Source organism: Centruroides sculpturatus, unplaced genomic scaffold (assembly GCF_000671375.1).
Source record: "Centruroides sculpturatus isolate CEXI.00-Female unplaced genomic scaffold, Cexi_2.0 scaffold1819, whole genome shotgun sequence".
NCBI lineage: Eukaryota > Metazoa > Arthropoda > Arachnida > Scorpiones > Buthidae > Centruroides > Centruroides sculpturatus.
The window spans coordinates 30,816-56,577 of record NW_019386076.1 but is presented as its reverse complement, the minus strand read 5'-3'; the positions used below and the strand labels follow the sequence as shown (position 1 = coordinate 56,577).

At 28.0% G+C, this 25,762-nt stretch overlaps 1 protein-coding gene across 1 annotated transcript in view; it reads right to left on the bottom strand.

The window, feature by feature from the left end:
- Positions 1 to 25,762, bottom strand: part of LOC111613442 (protein KIAA0556-like) — a 95,026-nt gene that overhangs the window by 49,205 nt on the left and 20,059 nt on the right. The window contains exons 2-8 of the mRNA XM_023354800.1: positions 16,730 to 16,852; positions 12,715 to 12,767; positions 8,325 to 8,366; positions 7,740 to 7,953; positions 7,397 to 7,661; positions 6,225 to 6,411; positions 4,014 to 4,244 (exon numbers count right to left, since the gene is read on the bottom strand). Of these exons, the coding sequence (XP_023210568.1) occupies positions 4,014 to 4,244; positions 6,225 to 6,411; positions 7,397 to 7,661; positions 7,740 to 7,953; positions 8,325 to 8,366; positions 12,715 to 12,767; positions 16,730 to 16,852 (1,115 nt within the window). The remainder of the gene's footprint in view (positions 1 to 4,013; positions 4,245 to 6,224; positions 6,412 to 7,396; positions 7,662 to 7,739; positions 7,954 to 8,324; positions 8,367 to 12,714; positions 12,768 to 16,729; positions 16,853 to 25,762) is intronic.

The window sequence follows — 25,762 nt, the reverse complement described above, 5'->3', positions numbered from 1 at the left end:
TGTTAACTTTACATTCCAAAGATAAAGTTTTTCTTTTCTTGTTTGATGCAGAAGAATCAGTTCTACTTCGTTTGGATGACATAGTAGAGTGTTAAGATTAATCATATTCGTTATTGTAAACCGCGCTTAAGTTAGGCGCCATCTGTTCATTTCTTTTGTATGTCCGACGATCAAAAGACCGCTTGAGATCGAGTCTGTTTATAATTTGAAAGGTAATCTTGTCAGTTGTATATACAAAAGGTAAATTGTTTACAAAATTGTTTATTATCTGATAAATGTATACTTTTTTCGTCAACTGTTTACGATTGCAGATTCCTTTTGTGTAAAATCCAAGTTGGATGTATGTAAGCTAATAAATGTTCTCGTTAATCTTATCTTGCCTTTTGGTTCGTTCACAATTACAAGAAATCACCACATAGAGTCTCTCAAATCTCCGTAGATATAACAAACAGAAATAAATTACACAAAATAAATTGTAGCTATGCGTCGATTCCGCGCGACACATCCGAACATGTAAGCCGAACAATAGTGTGGGGAGAGCGTGGCGCTCAAACAAAAGACGAATCAACGAGATTTGAAAATCACGTAACTCCGGGTTCGCGTAAGTCGGGGTATGACTGTATATTAGTATTATTAGAATATATTATTAGTATATCTGAAGTACAGAGCTCCTGTTGGAATTCAGCTTGCTCCCTTGTTTATTACGTAAAGTACATCACCTCAGTGCAAGGTAACATTTATTCAAGTGTTGTGCAAATCATTGCTTCTAAAAAAAACAGAAAGATGATTTCAATTGAAACAAAGCAAGAAATCATCAGAAGGAGTGAAAGTTGACAAAAACTTCCTTGTCAAATGAGGAGAGGTTCAGGAGTTTACCAACACTCATTATCCAGAGCTGGGGCCAACAGGATCAATGATCTCTACAATGACACTCCTGCCAGTCATTTCTGACAGGTGTTGAAGAAGAGAGAGAAACAGCAGACCACCTTGGACATGTTTTTCAAGAAGCCAGCTGCCAAAAAACAAAGGATGGAACAAGAGGAGTTGACCCTGCAAGCTCCGGTAGCCTCTCCTAAATCTGACTCTGATTAAAAAACAATAAAAAGAGACCTGCTGCAATGTGTAAAAAGTCTGTATCTGTATGAATGTGTGAAAAAAGTGTTCCTCCACCTCCTCACAACATCTGACTACCCGGCATAATTGGTGACTGCTCCATTTTCATTTTTTTATGGTACAGTTATTTTATGCTGCGGAACAAATTATATGTTTTAACATGTATTTCTATGGGAAAATGCGTTTCGTATAACGGACTTTTCACTTAATGGAAATTCACCTGGAACGGATTAAGTACGTTATACAAGGCACCACTGTAGTTATGTATGTAATCATCCAAAATAAACATAATTAAATCATAGTTTTGGGATTGTTGAATTACCAGTAGCATTCTGTACATGGTGAGGCTAGAAAATAACAAGACTGTGATTGCCTGCACACAATGGTCACACATGGGCCAAAGTGAGTGAGTGGGTAAACAACCTTCAACAAGTTAGAATAAGCACAGCAAGTCTCAACTTGTTACTGCTATTAGATTGCTGTGAGTGCCTGCTGCAAGTTTTGTGTTGTTAGTGCACATCAGAAAAATGGCCAGCTTGACAGAGGAGCAGCGTATCAACCTGAAAGTTTTGGTGAAATTGAAAAAAAACTGCCACTGAATCTTTGCACCTGCTACTTGAGACATATGGAAATATGTGTGTTTGTTGTGCACAAGTTCAAAAGACACAGATTTGCTGAGGACCGAGAGGATGTGAAAGATGATGAACACACTGAATGGCCCAACATGTCAAAAACCAAGGAAAACATATGAAAAGTGGAACAAATTGTGAAGCAATAGTACTACAAAGAAGTTCTAGAATTTTAGCAAGAAAAGGTCAGAAGAAAGCAGTAACATTTGTGACAAAATGGTTTCATTATCCATCAAGACAATGCACCAACCCATTCTGCTCTGTCAGTGAAGCAATTTTTGAACAAAAAGGCAGTCACACTACTTGAACACCCACTGTACTCACCTAACCTAGCTGTGTGACTTTGTCAAGTCTGCTCTGAAGGAACACCATTTTGATTCAGTTTCTGCTGTCAAGAAAAAAACAACAGAGCTTCTGCATATCCTTACAGATGATGATCTGCAGCACTGTTATGATCAGTGGAAGTTGCAAATGCAGCACTGTGGGAAAACAGAAGGATCATATTGAAGGGAAACACAACTAAAGTGAGTATACTACCTAAGATTTAAAGTTCCAGCTCCAGTCTCATTATTTTCTAGCCACACTGTACATCTGTAGAATGCAAGATTACAGAATTTCCAAGAATTTTCTAATTGGGAATATAGCTGGTATCCCAACAAGAAAAAAACCTCCAGACAAATTTATTTCAACAGAACTGAGTTGAGATAAATTTTATTAGTATTCATTACATAGTTATATATCACTGTCTTCCATTGTATAGAAGTCAGAAATCTCTTCATTTTCTGTGTTTGCATTTCTGAATCAACACTAGATTTGATACTCATATCTTCCCATAAGCCAGGGCTTCTTAAACTATGGGTCGTGACCCCATTTGGAGTTGCTTAGCGAAATCTTGGGGTCACGAGATTTTAATGCAAAATATTGAAAATAAGTTGTGAGAGTTTGAAAATGGCAAGCTTTGTGTCATAGGTTTCGTGAGTTGCGCTTTGTGTCACTTCTGGTGCAGCAAGACAATGATTCAGCAACACTGATTGTAGTGTGAACTAGTGTACTGTTGTCGCTTTTCAGTGTATTCAGTTCTCTCTGTTCCATTATAACACAAGAGTGAACTGTGGTAATACACCATCATTGTTTTTGCAAATTTGTATATATCTTTATTTTATATTTTTTGAGTCACAAAAAAAATCACAATCATAAATGGGGTTGTGAATAAAAAATGTTTAAGAAGCCCTGGTTTTGACAAACGAATCTTAAAAAACCCATTTACTTCTCCTGACATATCTCTGGTCGCAACCTGCTGACCTTGACCAGTTCACCCGAGATATCTTGTTTCAGCATTGGAACATTTTTTAAACTAAATGGTGCTAGTCGTAATAATTTTTTAATTTTATATTAAAACTAACTTAAGAAATATAATTTCTTTCTTTTTACATTTATTAATATATATATTTTGTTTGTGCAAAATAAAAATTAAAAAATTTCGGACAATACAATAGCCACTATTATTATTTTCAAAAACAGGAAATTTTCATTAGGCATCAACAAAAATTCAACCTGGGGCAACACACAACAGAAAAAAATTTTGACATTGGATAGGTCAATTTCACCGAAAATGCATCATGGACTTGTGGTCAAGGCAGGCAAAGTTTAAACGATTGCACTCAAAACCAGCGATACAAAAGAAGATTGGAAAATGAGAACGAGACTTGAGAATGAGCGTCGAAGTGATCTCACTTAGTAGTGAATCTCCGAGACAGTCTTGTCACAAATATGGCCTGGCTGTTTTACTTGTTTATGTATAACACAGCATATTCCATTAACTGGAATTTCACGTAACAGACAAATTTTTCCAAAAATTGTTCAATAATTTAAAATTTCTTGGCAGCAGAAAAATTATAATTAACAGGTGTTTTCAATATCCAGAAGTCTTTGTGATACCATGCATTAAACAACTTCAGGTGTTAAGTTACTAAAAACTGTACATTACTGTATACTATACTGTCATGAAACTTTTTGAGATGATTTCCTGTAATAATAAATTTGGCTGTATAACCTACTACTTCTGCATAGAACTGAGCACAATAAATTACTGTACTGTATATCCAACTTTTGTTTTCCATGTTGTTGGAGAAAACATCCTGCTAACTCAGACTTTCACAAACTCTAGCAACCTTTATCCAACATTAGTCTGAATTAGCAGGAGTTCACTACAGTTCAAATTTCATAAATTATAAAATACAAGTAATTTATAACAACTGATTTTAATCAAACCTTTGTTCTTCCATTCAAAATATTAGATAATTCTCCTGCTACATCATTCACTCTTGAACCTGCAACACTTGCTTCAAGTCTATCACCTAATGGATTCAAAAATTCAACCTCTGTTAAACCAATTCTCTTTGGATGGCCATAATTACTTAACAATTCAAATGTTATGGAAATTGCTGTTGATGATTGTGACAAATTATGAAAACTTGAATTATCTGTTCGAATGTTTAAATCCTATTAAAAAAAAATACACAATAAAATTAGAAAAAATTATATAATAAAAAATTAAATAGCAAATATTTATTCCTAAAGTTTGTTAATGTTGTTTATTTAACTATGTAAATGAATTAAATAATATATAATAAAATCTAAATAATACTATATACAGAGTGTAATGAAACTCCATAATAATATTTTAGAGCTAGCTGGATTCTAGGGTTAAAAAGCAAGCTTAAAATTCTCTATAAAAGTTTTTCAAATTTTACATCATTTTTGAAATATGGTTTGCCAAAAAAATCAATTGTGTCTGCATCTGCAGAGGACATTTTAAGCAGTTCTTGTAATTTATTCTATTTAATTTTACATTAAAAAAAAATGTTATTCAAAGCAAACTTACATTGAAAAACTCATGTTTTCCAATTATATTATTTTTTATTGTATAGTATATAAATATTGCAAACTCTGTGGCTTTCTTTACATTTAATACAATAGGACTTACTTGGGCAATATTTAATTACCTTAATCTATTGACAGGTGCATAAAAAAAATATATTGCTTTAAAAAGCTCACAACACTAGAGAGTTACAAAAATACTTTTCAAATATTGAGAAATTTAAAAAGTATCTTTTTTTTGACAGACCAGTACCTTCATTAAGGCTGATAAAAGACAGGAGGGGAGATGTTCCAGTTGCAGCAGGAGTGTTGGTGAATGAGGTGAAAAATAACAAATAAATGTACTGACAGCAAGGACTGTGGATGATATGTATAGTTAAGAAAAAGAACACAAGTACTGCAATAATTGATATAATAATTAGGTTAATTATACAAAGAATTTAAACAATATTTTTTTTAAAAAAATAAGAAAAAGTTTTTATTATAGAGATTAGTAAAAAACGACTGAAGTATTGAAAAACTGTGTGAGATAAACATTTTAAAAATTTTTAGTAGTTGTATAATTGTAAATTGTAAATTTAATGTATTCATTATACATTTCCTAGAGTATTGAAAAAGTGTTTGTGCCTTGTTTAGTTTGTATGAAAGAAAGCCCACTGAGGAGGAAAATACTGTAATTTCCAAAATGCATATTAGTAAAGTTCTTGATTGACTAGTCTGCGGATGTGATAATTCCTAGAAAATAAGTGTCTGACAGGTTACATATTAAAAATTAACATCCTAATTCAATATTTACTAAAGAAAGTTTTTTGTAAGATTAGATGATCTAAATAGATAATTTTTTTACTGTATGACTACTATAATAATAAATAATTTAATATCATGTTCAAAAACTCTTGTTTGAATCTTAAAAAGAAAAAACAACAATAATAATAGCCAAAAGTAATTATTAACAAGTTGAATGAATTTTAATTAATAAAAAGTAATCAGATTGTTAGTTAAATAAACATTAAAATTATAATAAAAGAGAAACAATTAATACAGCAGAGTCCCGAAAACTCAGCACTCGATAATCCGGCAGTCCATATAACTCGGCCACACCCTGGCAGGGCCAAAAAAACCCTTAGTTAATTAATTTTCATTATAGACAGCTTTATGCCTCATAAACTATTTTTCTGAGGTCTGTCTTATCAGGTAAATTACTGTACACAGTATATTCATTAATTTTCATTTTCATGTAGTAAAGGCTCTATGCCTTCATAAAGTACGTACTTTTTTGGGAAGTTTATTCTCTGTTGTATTCTCAAGCAAACAATACATACAAGTACAGTACAGTATTTTCTGAGGAAACATTCGTACTTATTTTTTTTAACCCCATTCCTGATAACCTGGCATTTTCACAAACTCGGCCACCCTTCAGTCCACATTAGGCCAAGTTTTTGGGACTCTACTGTACTAATGATATAAAAATATTTAAAATATTTTCTTAAATAATACCAAACATAGATGTCTATATTTACTCATTATGTAAGTTTTGTAAATGTCTGTAATATAAATTAATACAAAACATTTTATCAAATAGTAAAGAGTCAGCATAGTTACCTGCTTTTTAAAATTAGCAGATTGAAAAGGACGCCTTTCTCTTACTCCTGCCATGGAAGACTGAGTTGATATGTCATTTTGATGATTAGAATCTTGTTGAAGTTCTTTCAAAGAAGAATCATGTGGTGCATCATCAGCAGCAGAGTTTTCAATTATGCCCAATACCTTAAGAAGAGTATTTTGTTTCCTAGAATTACAGTTGTCTTTAATTTTGTAAACTGTTAATAATTAATTTGTTTATATTGAAAAATATCCAAAAAATAAGCATAATTATCTAATCCATTGCAAACAACAAACAAAATGAACAATGAAAAATTATTGTAAATATTTCCAGGCAATAAAAATATCCCAAATGTAGTCAAATATTTTAATAAAAAGCTCAGGTTTATGCAAAATTTATAGTCTCCATAAATATAGCAAAAGCATGATATTGTTTTTTTTGTGGTTTAACCATCAAGGACAGTTTGTTACTGTTTTAGTGTATGTCACAAATAGTAATAATTAAGCTAATTTTATAAAAGAAAGAATTATTTGAAGAATAGAAATAGACCATTTACAGACTGATGTGTCTAGAATTGAATGTGCCACAAAGCATCAAATCCAAACTTGAATTTTTCAAACAACAGGAAATATTGAATGTCAACCACAAAGTGGGCTTGCTTGTTACCACCCTTCAACAGAAAAACTATTTAACATTAACAGCACAGTGTAATAGAAAAATGTATGGTAGGCAACTCTTTATTATCACCAGAGTTAAAGTTTCACAACAAATTGCTTAAGGAAACGTTTTTCAAGGATTTTAATTTCTTAAAAAAAATTCAGACATAATTATATACATATATATTAATTATGTATATTGATAGATATATATATCTATCAATACATGCAAATGTATGAATGTCAGATAAATGAAATATTTATAATGGTTATTGTAAAATAATTATTTATGTTTAAGTAAAGAATACAAAATGTTCCAAGTATAGGATAATTATTCACTGTACAGTACATATTGTACATAATGAATATAAATAAAAACTCAAAATAAGTGATTCATAAATTTTGAATGTGTTCAATTCTGAAAACTTTCCCTGCAACAAACAGTACAAATTATTTTCCTAATCTATTTTAATTAAAACAAAAATTCAGATACAAAATTATAATTTATTTCTTACCTTGGATCCATTGTAATGATATGATTAACAATTTTTTTAATTAAATCTTCATTTAGCATTTGATGTTCAGTATTCTCATATTCTTCCTTTTCATCAACAACATATAATTCATTAGAACTTCTTCTATGTTCGAAATTACAAGCCTCTTGATTTTTAAAAATTTCATTTTCAAATTTCAAGTCTGATTCATCACTAGTTATTTCTGCACATGCATTATCTACCATCCAAGCTCTTTTGCATTGTGATAATTTTGAGGGAACTTCACCTAAATTCACAAATGTAATTTTGTAAGTCAATGTTTAAACAGTGGGAAAAAAAAACAATAATTCATAAAATAACATACACGAATCTGAACTAAATGAATTATAATTTGGAGTCTCCAAATCTCTATTAAATAATTTATCAGTATTGCAATCTGAAGAAAATTGTGATATATCGAACATTAAAGGCAAAATGTTTTCATGTTCGCTTTCTGAAATTGACTGTACTGAAGATATCTGGGCACAAATGGGATCATTATCTTTGGCATTGCCTTTACAAGAGTCACAATCTTCATTCTATAAATGAATTATAAGTAAACTTAAACATTTTCTAAATATAATATAAACTTTTTGATTTAACAAGATCCAATTAATGAAATAAATAAGTAATTAATAATGTAACATATATAAATTAAATAAGTAATAAAAATAAGTATTTTCAAAAAATATATATCTTCACAATTTACATAACAACAGAATGGCTTATAAAATGTAATTCAAAAATAAAATTAATTGCATAAAAATAACATAATTTGCATATTATAAGTAAATCATTACAAACAATCATTTTATAATTTAAGTATTAGAAGATTTAAACTAATTCTCTTTCATAATATATAGAAAAAAATCCTTATATAAAATGTTAACTTAATGTGTTCAATTCTTACCATTTTATGCTTCCCATAAATATTATTTGATTGCTTTTTAACCTATAACAATGATAAGATTCCTAATCAAGTCTTTCTAATGTTTATAATATAGGTTTAAATTGTGTTATAACATAATTTTACTAGGTTGAAATAAAGTTAGTTTTCAAAAAGTTTTGAAAATTTTTTAAATCAAAACATAGAGAATATTAGAAAACTGCATAAAATATGTAAAAAATGTTATAAGAATTTCACAATACATCAAATAATTTGAATTTTAAAAATACTAATATAAATTGTAAAATACAGTAAAACCTTGTTTAGTACTTCCTCAATTAACACCGATTTGATATAACGCAATCTGCTCAAAGCCTAAAAAAACGCTCAAAATTTACGCTAATTCAAATTATTGCAACATTTCATTGATTTGTAAATAATAAAATTATTTCCAAGCACAAACCAATCAGCAGAAGGTGGCAATTCATCGTAGCACTGAACTTCCCCTAAATTTGTTTGTTTGGTGCAATTTTGAAAAAATATAACATCATGATATACTATACAGAAATTATAACACCGGAGTTGATAAATTACCTAACTTAACTGCCTGTAACCGGCGTTCTTCTTTTTCAATACAGAGGACTTTGCAAACGTTTTCGAACCTAATGTGGTTCTTCTTCAGGCACTACGGAATTCCCTATATGAATTTGAATTTCCAGTCTAGAATTAACCGTTGTCTTGGAAAATCTTTCTGGAACGTTGTCACGTGTTACCAATGGCGTCATTGTAGACTTGCGCATTAACCGTATGTTGTAACTTTAGAGTTTTATTGAGGAAGGCTTCCCATTCCGTTGATATCTTCATTTCTTGTTTGAAGTTAATGCAGTGCTTATTCCTGAGGGTGTTAAGGCAAATGTATAAGACCTCTAGCCATCTGAGGTGTTGTGTGCTGAACGTGGTGTGAATAATTCTAGCTAGAGGGAATAGCGGCTCTATTTCTGGGTCGGAGGAGTATACCGCTAAGGCAGTGTTGTTTCTATGATGTAGGATGTCCGCTTTGTGTTCCTTGATTCTAGTTACTAAGTTGCGTTTAGTGGACCCGATGTAAATTACTTTGCTGTTGTCTTTATGATCTATGATGGGCACAGAGTATACTCCCGGAAGTCTGTTGCTGTCTGAAGAGTCTTTTCCGTTTCTAAGCCAATCGAATAATCAGCACACAACACCTCAGATGGCTAGAGGCCTTATACATTTGCCTTAACACCCTCAGGAATAAGCACTGCATTAACTTCAAACAAGAAATGAAGATATCAACGGCATGGGAAGCCTTCCTCAATAAAACTCTAAAGTTACAACATACGGTTAATGCGCAAGTCTACAATGACGCCATTGGTAACACGTGACAACGTTCCAGAAAGATTTTCTAAGACAACGGTTAATTCTAGACTGGAAATTCGAATTCATATAGGGAATTCTGTAGCGCCTGAATAAGAACCACATTAGGTTCGAAAACGTTTGCAAAGTCCTCTGTATTGGAGAAGAAGAACGCCAGTTACAGGCAGTGAAGTTAGGTAATTTATAACATCATGGATGTCATAGGCAATATTGACTTCACTTGGCAAGAATTAACTGATAAATGCATAAACAAAACGTGGAAGAAAGTATGGCTGGGAGTATCCAAAGATTCTCAACAAGAAAAGCCTATCATTGACCAAATTGTCAACCTAATCGAGACAGCAGATGTAGATGAGCAGAATATTGAGGAGTTACTGCAGGTTTCTGATGAGAGCCTTACCAACGATGACCTTCAAGAACTGGCAGAACAAGGAATTCATATAGAACTAGAAAATAGTGATTCTGAAAATGAAAAACCCAAAGAATTTCTCTACAGATTTCCTTAGTAAAAGTTTGGTAATGATAACAAAAATCTTTGATCAAATTGTAGCAAATTATCCAGATTTTGAAAGGAGTGCAAAAGCAAGACAAGGCATTTTGGATGCAATGTCTTTCTACTGACATTTGCTTAAAGAAAGAAAAAAAAAAGCAACAAATGGCACTAGACAACTTAATCACAAAAATATCAAGAATTTCAGAAGAGCCAGAACCTTCATCACAAAAACTGAACTTTACATTTCTGTGTGCATATATTTGTGTGTTATTTAACATATATTATTATGCAAATTAATATAAAAATAACTTAAAATTAAAGTAAAATCTGTTTATTTTTGGTTGCATGTTCCCCTTTCCCTATTTACTCTGTGTTAGAATGGCCTCATTTAACACTGTTCCATTTAGAACTGTCATCTAGGAATGCTTCCTAAGCATTACACGTGATCTTACTGTAATTTCTTTATATTAATATTTTTAATATTGAAACTTTCATGGCTAAATTAATTTAATTAATAATTTTAAGATTAAAAAAATAACATTTAATCATTCTAAGCATATTTGTAAGTTACAAGATCATCCTTCAAAACTACGTATTATTAAATAAGGATAAACGTAATCAACTAATATAGGGCACATTTAATACTTTTAAAAAAATTATTATTGATTAAACTAATAAATGAGCAAATAAATTTATTTTTATGAAATTTATTATAGTATATTTTTATATACAATATATTTTTTTCCTTTTATATTGAGAGAAATTTTAGAAATTAATGTATGATGTATTATTAGACATATGTATTTTATTATTTATATTTAGGCAATAAATATATATTTCCAATGTATATTATAACCAATTAATATAAAATATAGAGTTAAACAAATATTTTGATAGTTTGCATTAGAATAATAAAAGTCAACTTGTACTAGATTATGATATAATAAAATCAAAATTTATCAACTTTCTGTATTTAAAAATTGTTTTCATTCTTATCTTGTTTAATGCTATAGTCAATGATGTGACAATACAATATATCCCCAAAATATGTTATAAAGATAATTGTTTAAAATAAAATTTGATGTTATCAAACTTATAACAAAGTTATCAGGCCAGTCACTATTGAATTTGGTAATCTGAATTTAGCATAGTATTCTCCAGATCTGAAATTCTAAAAGTCATTATATCCTAAAGAAATTTTCAGAAAACCTTATTTAGGCTAATCTATAAACTAGAAACCAAAAACTGTCTCTAAGTTAACTATTATTACTGTTATTTTTAACTTTAGAAGTTCAAGTGTAATTCTTAGGTCAGGAATATTATTTTTACAAAACTAATAAAATATAAGTAATCTTATCATATAAGAAAACAATCTGTTCAAATTTTAAAACTAAGTTAATTTTTTAATCAAAATTTTACAGAACCTTTATGGTTAATAAATATTAAAAAATCTGCATATTAAATTTACACATCTGGTATATAATCCCAATCTTAATCAAAACAATTGGTACCTAAATTAAACATTATTTTAATGTCAAGATAAAACATTGAAAGAAAAATATTTCATAGTTATTTTAGATAAAAAAGAAAATAATACTATTTTAATCTTAGAATATATATATGTAGTCAAAGTCAATACAATTTGTACAGTAGAGTCCTGAAAACTTATCACTTGATAACCCGGCAGTCTGGATAACTCAGCCACACCCTGGCAGGGCAAAAAACCCCTAGTTAATTAATTTTCATTATAGACAGCTTTATGCCTCATAAAGTATTTTTCTGAAGTCTGTCTTATCAGGTAAATTACTGTACACGGTGTATTCATTAATTTTCATTTTCATGTAGTAAAGGCTCTATGCCTTCATAAAGTACGTACTTTTCCTTTGTTTAAGGGTATTTGGGCATTTTATTTTCTGTTGTATTCTCATGCAAACAATACATACAAGTACAGTACAGTATTTTCTGAGGAAACACTCGTAACTCTTTTTTAACCCCATTCCCGATAATCTGGCATTTTCACAAACTCGGCCACCCTTCGGTCCACATTAGGCCGAGTTTTCGGGACTCTACTGTATTTGGTAATATTAAAATAACTCATTAAAACTTAGTTAATTCAATTAACAATAAGCCCTTAATCCCTTTTTTTAGGATATTTAATACAAATATACTTTATTAGGGGCTGAAATGGTATGTGATAACCCTTTCATTGTAATTATTACACATATGTAGAATATTAAGTATATTTGTATTAAAGATATTAGTTAACTTTAAAAATGATAATAATTGAATTAAGAATTAATTATTCAACTTTGACATTAGTATTGAAATTGTAGAGTTATTAAATTATAAAAAGAGTTATAAATTCAATCTATATTATTAGTTAAAAATATCATGACTTAAATTCATATTTAATGTACTGTACAGTACAATATTCAAATATATGAAATCTTTGTTAATTCTGCATTATTCTGTTTAATTCTTCATATTAATATTAAAATCAGTAAAAATTGATCACATACAACATACCTCGGCATCTGTTATATCTGAAAACATATCAGATGTAGTTGATAAATCATATTCTAAGAAAAAAACGTTATTTTTATACTAAAATCTAATTTCATACATTATATATATAAATTANGTTGATAGACATCCAGTGCAGTGATGAATTGAAATCACAGTTCAAAAATTCTAATCTCCTCACGTTCTACAAAGAACTGCCAGATACATCATTTCCAAAACTGAAAGACAATGCTCGATTTTGTGCAAGCATTAATGTGCTTTCTCACCACACCGGGTTGTATATACTCCAAACCAACAACTATCTACAATTAACCAGTAACTGGTGCGAAATTCTTTAAAATTGGCAAACGTCAAGCTTGTTTGGCAGTACCTATGTATGCTTGTTTGCATACATAGGTACTGCCAAACAAGCTTGCAAGTTTTCGCTTATGAATTTAAACAAGTGCAAAACACGGAACAGGTTAACCAACGAGAATTTGGAAAATCTGCTGGTTGTTTCAACATCTGCCATTACACCAGACATAAAGAAGATTGCCGCCAGCATCCAATCTCANTGTTTATACAAATTGTATAAAATATTAAGAAAACTACATACAAACTACAGCAATTAACCATCCAAATTTGCATGAGACATTTCTAGAATATGCATCCATTGTTTTGCATTCCAAAGAGAGTCTGTCTGAAATTCAAAAATACCATGAGTTTTTAACTATTAAGAAAAAATATTTTATTTGAAATTTTGTAATTTTTGAAGTAAATTATGCTGTAAAAATACTGACTTCTTAACCTGCTTTTATGGATTTGATGGAGCCAGTACAGTATAAGAAAAGGATAAAGTAATTCCTATGTTTCCAAATAGCAAATTGTTCCTGGTATCCTGATTGTATTATGTAAATTAGTAAAAGTTACTTAGATGCAGTAAACTACAAAGTTGATCAAGATCATTTGTAATTTGGAATGTAATTTACAATTGAAATGTTTTTAGATTTATTACAAATTTTCATGGTGCAATATGGATAAATGGGTTAGATACATGGTATAATAAAAATAATATATGATATGCATAATTTATTATTAAACTCGGCTTTAAGATATAACTAAATTTTTAAAATCTTAAAATACCAGGTAAGATACACACTGAATATCACTCTAATGTATTACCAGATTGTAGATATATTGTTTGTAGTAGTCTATGAAAAAGTTACAATAAGTTTAACTATTTCATAAAATGACAGAAGATAAATTTGTAGTCTTTTAATTGAATTTTTTGTTTATTTTAAGATGAGGAGTTTTTTAAAAACTCAAAGTATATATAATATGTGTGTATATATATATAACTTGAACTTTAATTTTATATATATATATAAAATTAAAGTTCAAGTTATATATATATACACACATATTATATATACTTTGAGTTTTTAAAAAACTCCTCATCTTAAAATAAACAAAAAATTCAATTAAAAGACTACAAATTTATCTTCTGTCATTTTATGAAATAGTTAAACTTATTGTAACTTTTTCATAGACTACTACAAACAATATATCTACAATCTGGTAATACATTAGAGTGATATTCAGTGTGTATCTTACCTGGTATTTTAAGATTTTAAAAATTTAGTTATATCTTAAAGCCGAGTTTAATAATAAATTATGCATATCATATATTATTTTTATTATACCATGTATCTAACCCATTTATCCATATTGCACCATGAAAATTTGTAATAAATCTAAAAACATTTCAATTGTAAATTACATTCCAAATTACAAATGATCTTGATCAACTTTGTAGTTTACTGCATCTAAGTAACTTTTACTAATTTACATAATACAATCAGGATACCAGGAACAATTTGCTATTTGGAAACATAGGAATTACTTTATCCTTTTCTTATACTGTACTGGCTCCATCAAATCCATAAAAGCAGGTTAAGAAGTCAGTATTTTTACAGCATAATTTACTTCAAAAATTACAAAATTTCAAATAAAATATTTTTTCTTAATAGTTAAAAACTCATGGTATTTTTGAATTTCAGACAGACTCTCTTTGGAATGCAAAACAATGGATGCATATTCTAGAAATGTCTCATGCAAATTTGGATGGTTAATTGCTGTAGTTTGTATGTAGTTTTCTTAATATTTTATACAATTTGTATAAACAATAAAACCAAGATGAAAATTATTAATAAATATTTGTAATTAAAATAAACACTCAAAGACATATTTTTCTACACTACATGAATGCAAGATCACATGGTAGAATCAACCTTATTTTGTAGATTCTTCTCCACCTAAATACATAGAATTTCTAAAACAATTTCTGGCATTGGTGTTGTTTAAAAACTATGAGTTGTATAAGCAATAAAACCAGAGCAAAAATTTACTAATAAATATAAAAAAAATAAAAAAAAACAAACAAACAAATTATAAAAATTTCAAAATTATTTAAGAATCTTATAAATACATCTTATGCAATATGATATAAACTACAATAAATATAGATTTGATATGATGCATTTTAAAGAATAAAAGAGACTGTACTTTATTATACAGCTTTGACAGAACATCAACTTAAATATGTTTTATAACATTTTTTGAAAATCTACTCAAATTAACACTCAATAAATATAATTTTATAGTATTAATCTATTAAAAACTTGAATGTGATATTATAATATGCACTCAAAACAGAAAACAGATTGTAGCTCTAAGAAAGTTTACAATTTATAATACATACAAGAATACATTTAAAAATTTATAAAGAAAAAATAAGATAATCTAGTGCAAATTTGAAGAAGCACATATAACTTTGTATGAGTTAAATGATCAACAGGGTAGAGCAGGGGTGTCCAACCCGTGGCCCAAGGCAAGTTCCAATGTGGCCCAATAAACGTGTAAACAAAACCAACCATTTTAATTTCTTTTATTTTATTTTAATTATTTCAACCACATAAATTCAAAAAAATTAGTTTCACAAAGCCGTAAACCTTTATACATATTTTATTTTTGAGTGGAAAGGAAATATTTTCAAATACTTGGAAATGTGTGAATGAGGAAAGAATACTAAATAAAGAGAAAGTTGAAACTCAAAGAATTATAGTCCCAAATTCGGGGAAAGGAGACTAAGGCCAAAAGTTAAAAAGTAGTGAGAAAGGTTAAATAGACTTTCTGTTAAGCAAATATGGACCCTTAATTTTCAAACCTTCCTCGCTTCTTTATCTTGTCCTTTCTCTCCTTTCCCCGCATTTAAGTCTAAATCCTTTGAGTCCAACTACAACTTTATTTAGTATTCCTTCCAATGTTGCATGATTTGGATACTTTGCGCCAAAGTTGGCTACCTGTTTTTTAGTCTGGTGTAAAAAATATCATTTGACACATTGGCTACTTTTTGGGCTACATCTTACTTATAAATATATTAGTCAAATAAAAATGCACTTTAAAATGATGTTTTGTCATTTTTTATTAATTAGAGACTCAAATAAAACAAATAATTGTGTTTTTCAAATAAATTTTTGTTTGTCTCCTTTATAATAAATGAATTTATCTATTTCTAAGTAAAAATTAGAACTGTCTGTAAAACTAATTTTTTAAAATATCCTTTTTCGTGATAAAGATTTAATAGTTATTACTATAATCTAGACATGTTAATCACAATAGCCACAAGTATATATAATATACTTGTGGTCCAAAACTTCATGACATCTTCCAATGTGGCCCAGAGAAACAAAAACGTTGGACACCCCTGGGGTAGCGTATACAATAAAACATGACAAAAAAATAAATTTTAATAACTTAAAATTTTTAATTGGTGAATCATTCTGAAAACTAATAAGTTTCATTATAAGAATATAAACAAATTTATTACAACTAAAATGGTTTTTTGTCTGATACATTACATAAATCATATAATTTCAAAAATAACTTCTAAATATACAATTCATGAGATTATCCTAGTTACTCAAAAAATAAAAGCATTATATTTATTATATTTTAAGTATTATTAAATAAAATTTACCTTGGAAATCAACAGCTACTGTGTTTTCTGATTCAGTCATATTATTAGAAGATTGAAATTTCCAATTTTTTCCTTGTAAATTAAATTTACAAAAATGCTGACCATAGTGTGGTATGACTTCATCTAAAAAATTATAAATTATAATTAAAAAAAACTACTTGGTTTTAAATAAAAGCTAAAATCTGATCTAAAAATTTTAATCCAAGAACATTAGTTTTAAAATTGATCTAAAAGTATCTCTTTCTTAATATGGTTTTGCTTAATGTAGGATTTGATTAATGTGCAAGATTAATTGTGGCAATCCTTTTACATATGCAGTACAGGGTTTTAATTAAAATGGCTTTAACAGCCATCTTTACTTAACATAAATATGTTTTTCTTGGCAAAAAAGGAGTTTGTGAATAAGCTATTTTTGTGCAGAGGGTGATATTCAATATAGATATGCAGTTTAATTATGATAGTTGTAAAATTTAACACATTACTGCTGATGTGAGATTGTGTTTTTTGTTTAGAAAGTAATTTTAAAACTTTATTTCATGTTTTGGTCATGTAAAATCAAATCAAAATTTCTGCAGATAAAATGCATATTAGACATGTTATGATTGCTTTTATTTTCATAAAGAATATAATGCTATATACTCAGAAAAAATACTCTTGGTGTATGAGGAAGATGATCCTGTAATACTTTGGACATGTCAAATGTGGTTTTGAAAGTTTCATTCAGGAAATTTTGAACTAAAGAATAGAAAACATACAGGGCACCCAAAATATGTTGACAAAATGAAATTTCAGGAAAAAATTGACTAATAACAACTTGTGAACATGAACAAATCTTCTCCAATTTCATTTATTACATATTAAACAAATTTTACTAATTTAATAATGTCTGCAATGGTTCAGTAAGATCATAGAGTTGGGGAGTGGGTCTAGTTCATGCAGAAATGATAAATCATCATCATCAATGTCAGAACTCACATTTGAATCAGTGTCCCAAAGAATGTAATCTTGTAAGCCATTGAAAGTATTTGAAATGCCACACTTCTGAAGAAATTTATGTCCAAAAAGTCTTAATTCACTCACAGATAATCTCAATTTCTAGACATCTTATCTTTCAAGAAAATTTAGCCTCTGCCAGCGACTGCATATATTGATCCCTCAGGGCAAACTTAAATGGCTTATTAATGTGAATATTTAAGAATTGTAACATAGATGTTAGAACTCCAGGGATGATTACTTGATCAGTACCCCAGCAACATGGCATTTTTAATTTCATCCATTATATGCCACAAAAGCTACAAGAATTAGTATGAAATTATTATTAAATTAGTAAGAATTAGTAAGAATTACACATTAAGAATTAGTAATTAAGAATATACAAGAATTAGTAAGAATTAGAATTAGTACTTGCATACTAATTCTTGTAGCTTTTGTGCATTTAGCATTTCTACAGATCAATTTTTCCACATTCACAAAATCTAGTCCAGAATGAGGAAATTATCCATCTAACAATTTTCTTGAGTTTTATTTATTACTAGCTTACCCGTCGCGCATTGCTGCGATCTCAGAAGAAACGAAATTCAAGCAAACTCGTTATGATAAAATTCAATTTACATTTTATCATTTTTATTGAAACTTATTATTATTATTCATTTTCATCGGGAAAACATTTCAAAGTGTCGTTTCAATTCTATTTATTTATTGGAGTGCTTGTGGATACACGATATTTTTTGTTTTTCCGTCTGGTGCGTACACGAATAAATCGGAAGGTTTTCCGACGCGTGAGCCGGCCACATACAGTTGTCCATGCGAGAAGCACGGATTCTCCAAATTTAGCCCACACACTTGCAGCGATTGTCAGAAGTGCGATATTCCCCATTTTTATATATTTTTTTTAATCCTTTATAATTTTAATTATTTAATTGCTCCTTCCTCTCTTCCTTGGCATGTTGTGAAATTTCTGATAGTTGGATAATAAACCGTTTTATTGTAATTTGTCTTTTTAAATTATTTTGAGTCGATATTAAAATTTGGAAAAGGGGGATACCTAGATCGGTAAATACGCGAATTTCTTCCTACAACTTCGGTTGTTGTTCGAGGTACAGTTAAGGTTTTAACAAAGTTCGAGCGAATACATAATTAGCAAAAAAAAGTTGAAATAAAGTGATTAAACAAAAATTATTACAAATATCGTAAATAACAGTTCACAAATGCATATATAGAGATATTTTTTGAAGGGGGAAATGGTCTTCACAATTTGAAATCGATCGAACACACAGTGCTCGAATGCTTGTGTAAATGCACGCCATCTATCGTAGGATAAATGCCAGAAACCTTCGCAGGAGTGTATTAAAAAACTTCCCAAAGCTTCATGGCAATTGTACTATGCCAGAAACCTTCACAGAAGTACATTAAACAACTTCTCAAAGTTTCACGGCAATCGGATAAACGGTGTGGTAATGCATGAAGGGCACACACACATACATTCATTTTTATATATATAGATTTCAAACATTTCAGTTTTTGGTATAGTTTTACATTTCAAAATAACATATGGCCATCTGCCATGATAAACAGCATCCATTTTTATGACACTTTTTCCTCCTTTTTTCTTGATTCTAGTGTTTTTGGAGATTTGTTCTCATTGACAATTTGGAAAAAAGTTATGAATTCTACTACCATAAATTGATCACATATCAATAAATCCCTCAACACTTTCTCATCATAGTATCAGGAAGGCTATCATTGTATAGAATTTAAAATAAAATACAGCTCTTCTACCAAAAAGGAATATGTGATTAGGTCACCACATCTCAGATCCAATTTGATCATGAAACAATTGATTTAAAGCAAAAATACAAAAATGTTTTTGATTTTCTAATATTCATTTTATATATAAAACTTTAATTCAAATATCACATAATGAGCTATATTAGTAGAAATATTATGATAAAAATAATTTTTTACCCAATAATATAATTACTGTTGAAAAAAGTGACTTCTGTAATACACTTCTTGTCTAGTCTTGTGTTCAATTATACAAGCTCTATGATGGCTTTTCTTTTCTGCTAGACTTATTACATCATCAAACAGAAAGAGGAAAAACTTTAGAACATTTTTGAAAGAATCAAATCTAAATCACACAATTATGGTATAATTTTAGTAACAGAAAAAATTCCTAGTATTAATAGTAAGTTAAACACACATGATAATAATAATAATAATATATGGGACTAAATAAATGTAATTTACAAACTCAAGTGTAGCTGTACTATCTCCAAATTTTATATAGGTGAAACAGGAAGAGATTTGAAGGTTCGGTTTAAAGAACACATATCCGCAATTAAATACAATAATAGTAGTTCAGCAGTTGCTGTTCATTGTAACAGTGAAGGTTGTCAAATTATTAAGGAGACTGCAAAAATTGTCAAAAAGGAATCAAATACACAAAAAAGGAGATGGTATGAACATCTAGAAATACTTAAAAACAAAGATAGAATGATAAATAATCACATTGGTCAAAAATTACATAAAACTTGGTATCCATATTTGACCAAGAGGGGGCGCAAGGAGGGAAGGGGAGTGTTTAAATAAAGAGGTAATTGGCGGCAATTTTCTTGTTATTTCTGTAAATCGTTCTATAGTTTATGTTTCTACTGCAAATAATTTTTTATATTCTTATCGTTTTAACGGTGCACTTGTTTTACTTCATTATTCTATTTTATTATTTTAATAATTTTATAGTATACAATGTCACAGTTTTAGATTCTATAGTTTATAGATGTACTTTATTATGTATATTGTTTGCTGTACAACATTATGTATCAGACCGTTGATTTGCTGTAAGTTAGAAACTTTTTACATCTATATTTAACATCTTGGTCTTGTAAACTATTTCCATTTTAACTATTGTTTTAGCAAATACCTGTTAATCAATAATCATCATCCATATTTTATCTATCATCGCAATTCCTGTACTTCTCATAGCCATTTATATCACATAGAGTTGAAAAGGAACTTAAGGTCTGAAATGCATACTCCAGGAAATAAAAATATGATTTTCTAAAGTTTGTTCTCTTTCTGTTTGATGGTGTAATAAGACTAGCAGAAAAGAAAAGCCATCATAGAGCTTGTATAATTGAAAAAAGTGACTTACAAAAATAGCCATTTTAAGAATACAGTAGAGTCCCGAAAACTCAGCCTATGGACCAAAGGATGGCCAAGTTTGTGAAAATGCCAGGTTATCAGGAATGGGTTAAAAAAATATGAACAAGTGTTTCCTCAGAAAATACTGTACTGTACTTGTATGTATTGTTTACTTGAGAATACAACAGAGAATAAACTGCNAAATAAATTTATTATTTACCTGATTTTTCCTTGCAATAAATAGAAATATTCTATGTAGAGTGAAAATGGAAGATAAATCTATGAAGAGAAAATAAGAATATAGCAAGTTTTATATTCAATTTCATAATTATTATATATAATAGATTTTAAAATAATTTTCAATATGTTTTACTTCAATTAATTTTGTTTTCCACAGAATGTAAATTCTTTAAATCTGAATAATGGAAGTAATATATGAGATGGATAAATGATTTTCATGTTCTCTTATAAATTAATCATCTATATGTTTGATATTATGAATGTTATAAGTTTTTTATTATAACTATTTTATTATGTAATAATTATAACATATTAATAAAATGAATGATCTGTTCATTGTAAATAGTTATGTATTTGTTTATCTGGTAACAAATATTGTCTATTGTATAAATATTTTGAAAAATGCCTTTTATTAAAAATTCCATCCAGTTGTGAACATTATGAAAGCTTAAGCAGCATGCAGTTATAAACTTAAAGATATTAATGAAATTAAAATGTAAATAAACCTAGCAATTTTTTTAAAATATAGCTATTGATAGATACAGATTGATATTATTTAGATTTTTCTTAACCAGTCCATTTCCATTCTTGTTTAGGCCAGTTACTCAAAATTCTATTATAATTAACAAATAAAGCAAAAAATGTCTGATAATTTTAAATATTTATTTATTTTCTTGTATGAAACTATTTTTATAATGTATAAAATTAAAACTACAAATTACATTAAATTTTTTTAATGTAATTTGTAATTACATTAAATTTTTTTAATGTATGTAATATAAACTTCATTCATTATTTACACATTTGCCAAAAATAATCATAAAAATAATTAAATTACTGTTCTTGTGGTTTTCAACAACAGTTTAAAGATATTTTCAATAATCAGTATTGGGTCAATAGTAACTTGCATCTGAAACAAAGCCAATTATAGCTGCCCGATTCCAGAACAATTTCTAATAGAGAGAACTTTTAGCACCCATATTCTTGTACAAAACTATTTATAAATAATTTTAAATACTTACTGTATTTGGCTTACTACTGTGCTGCAATTTTCAAACTTTAAATCTATACATTCCCATTGTCATTAGTCTGTCCTTTGTTAATCTTGAGAATGAAGTTAAAGAAAACTGAGACCAGATATAAGACCAGACACTAAGGTTAGGGTCAGAGTCTGTAATTGAATATATACAAACTTCCAGTCTAGACTGGAAGTCATGTGATTTCCATTCAAAATTTTTACCTTACTATACAGAGCAATAAATTTGATATAGAATTGATTCTTGATAAACTAAGATCAGTAATATATTACTCAACCCTCTAAGGTGTACAATATTCACATAATCTCATATTTTAAAAATTTAAATAATTTATATTTTGATTCATTCTGTAAATAGTTTTAGATTAAAACATGATTAAAAATTGCTGGCACTGTAATGATATTACAATAACTAATTTTGTTTTTGTTTTATTTTGTTTCTCATTTTGAACATTTTTGATTGCTAATTTTTCCAGCCCTCTCCTTTATTGCATAATACAGTCACCTTGTCACCTCACTCATTGATATGGTCCTGTCTATATTTATGTAATCAATAGTTAATCTTTTTAAATATTGCTATTTCACTAATATAGATTAATTATATATATATAATTAATCTATATTAGTGAAATCATATTTTGTTGATGAATATGAATCATAAAAGTTTATTTTATGGCCCATAACTGAGTCATAAAATAAAATTTTTATGAATTTATCTTCTTCTTAAAATTTTGCATACTAAGTAGGAAATTCAAATTCTTAGTTTCTTAAAACAGCATTCAGTTGAAAGAATCACAATCAGCCATGTAACTTTCTTCACTTTTCCTTATTTATGGCACATTATGATCAAAATTGTCATCAGACTGAACAAAAATTTTGAACAAGTTAAAATAAAATATTAAATATATTACACTTTACAATGCCATTCTTATATTTTAGAATATTACTAAAAATCATTAAAATTATAGAAGTTTTTGGAGTATTCATTAAAATATAAATTAAAATATTTGTTACTGTTACTACCATAATTATTTTCTTAAAAATCTCAATTTTAGCAATTCTTGACTTAATAATTAAAATTAAAATTTTTTGTTCAGTCTGATGACAATTTTGATCATAATGTGCCATAAATAAAAAAAAGTGAAGAAAGTTACATGGCTGATAGTGATTCTTTCAACTGAATGCTGCTTTAAGAAACCAAGAATTTGAATTTCCTACTTAGTATGCAAAATTTTAAGCAGAAGATAAATTCATTAAAATTTTATTTTATGACTCAGTTATGGACCATAAAATAAACTTTTATGGTTCATAATTCATCAACAAAACTAAAAACATGCTAGCTTGTTAATTTTATTTATACTGGAATAAAAGCTTGTATAAACTAGGTAAAATTATCAACCATCTGATCATAATTATAGGCAGTCTCTAACTTTCAGACGGAATGTATTCCTAAAATGTGTAATGTTGAATAAAAATCAAACAATAATATTGCAAGTTAAAAAAAGTTTTGTTCCCACAGAGCCAAAAAGAAAACATCACATCTCTTAAATTATAGAAAAAGTTTTACTTTTTTACAATTTATAAAATATTATTTAAAATATTAAAATCACAGATTAAACATAAAATAGATTTAAAAAATTAATTTTCACAACAACTTTTACCAAAACTAAAGTTAACAGAAAACACTAACACATTATATCTCAAAATTTTTATTTGTTGGCTAAAAAGGTATGAAAGCCTTAATTTGGTACACAAAAAGTGATTTACAGATATTATGCATAAAGAATGAATTGTCTAAAGAGAATGATTGTCTGTGTACTAATCATATTTTAACAAAAAAATATATTAAAAATATTCAAATTTGTAAAATATTGTATATAAACAATACAAATATACATTCATTATGCCCATCTATATAAATTTTATGTTTTTTAAATATGTACAGATAGCCTCAATAAATACAAATTGAATATACATATAGGCTAGTCTATTACAGATAAATAAACTAAAAATAATGAAATTCTAAAGTTTAAATCTTCTCATATATATTTCAAACTAAAATTTATTCTCATTTAGTTTTATATTTTCCATTATTTAACACAGTAACTAGATAGCTGAAAAGACACTATGCAAATATGACCCATTCAACATTACATGCAAACATTAAAATAAATTTATTATTTACCTGATTTTTCCTTGCAATAAATAGAAATATTCTATGTAGAGTGAAAATGGAAGATAAATCTATGAAGAGAAAATAAGAATATAGCAAGTTTTATATTCAATTTCATAATTATTATATATAATAGATTTTAAAATAATTTTCAATATGTTTTACTTCAATTAATTTTGTTTTCCACAGAATGTAAATTCTTTAAATCTGAATAATGGAAGTAATATATGAGATGGATAAATGATTTTCATGTTCTCTTATAAATTAATCATCTATATGTTTGATATTATGAATGTTATAAGTTTTTTATTATAACTATTTTATTATGTAATAATTATAACATATTAATAAAATGAATGATCTGTTCATTGTAAATAGTTATGTATTTGTTTATCTGGTAACAAATATTGTCTATTGTATAAATATTTTGAAAAATGCCTTTTATTAAAAATTCCATCCAGTTGTGAACATTATGAAAGCTTAAGCAGCATGCAGTTATAAACTTAAAGATATTAATGAAATTAAAATGTAAATAAACCTAGCAATTTTTTTAAAATATAGCTATTGATAGATACAGATTGATATTATTTAGATTTTTCTTAACCAGTCCATTTCCATTCTTGTTTAGGCCAGTTACTCAAAATTCTATTATAATTAACAAATAAAGCAAAAAATGTCTGATAATTTTAAATATTTATTTATTTTCTTGTATGAAACTATTTTTATAATGTATAAAATTAAAACTACAAATTACATTAAATTTTTTTAATGTAATTTGTAATTACATTAAATTTTTTTAATGTATGTAATATAAACTTCATTCATTATTTACACATTTCACAAGATATATTTGATGTGAATAAATATGCATAGTCTACAATAATACTTAACTGCATAAAAATTTATTTGAGCTTCAGTATCAACTTAAATTTTATAAAATGTATTAGTTCTTAAATTATAAAATATATTATTGAAATAGAAATTATTTAAATTTGTTTTTCCTGAAAATAAAATTTTTTAAATGCATACTAAGTATAAAAGTAAATAAAAATACTTATATACATAAATATTTTTGATTACTGTATTAAAGAAAAATTTAATTCATGAGATTTAATTATTAAATTTTCAGGATCAAATAATAGTACATTTTTTTTTTTTTTTTTTTGGATGGTCATCATTTCCCTATACAGGGATCAGAGTCACCCTTGTCCCGCAAATAGCACCACAAGGGGGAACGCTTTCTTTATTCATAAATCATAATTTACATTAAGTCAATTTAAACAATAAAAAGAAATAGGTAAAGCATGTATAATCGCAATGCAGCTTGCCATTACAATTATTGCGGCCACTTGCCGCTTGATAGAGTGGGAGCAACTCGCTCCTCAACTCTTTGACAGTATACTTCGCGTGAAGTTCTTTAGATCTTGGATAATATCCTTAT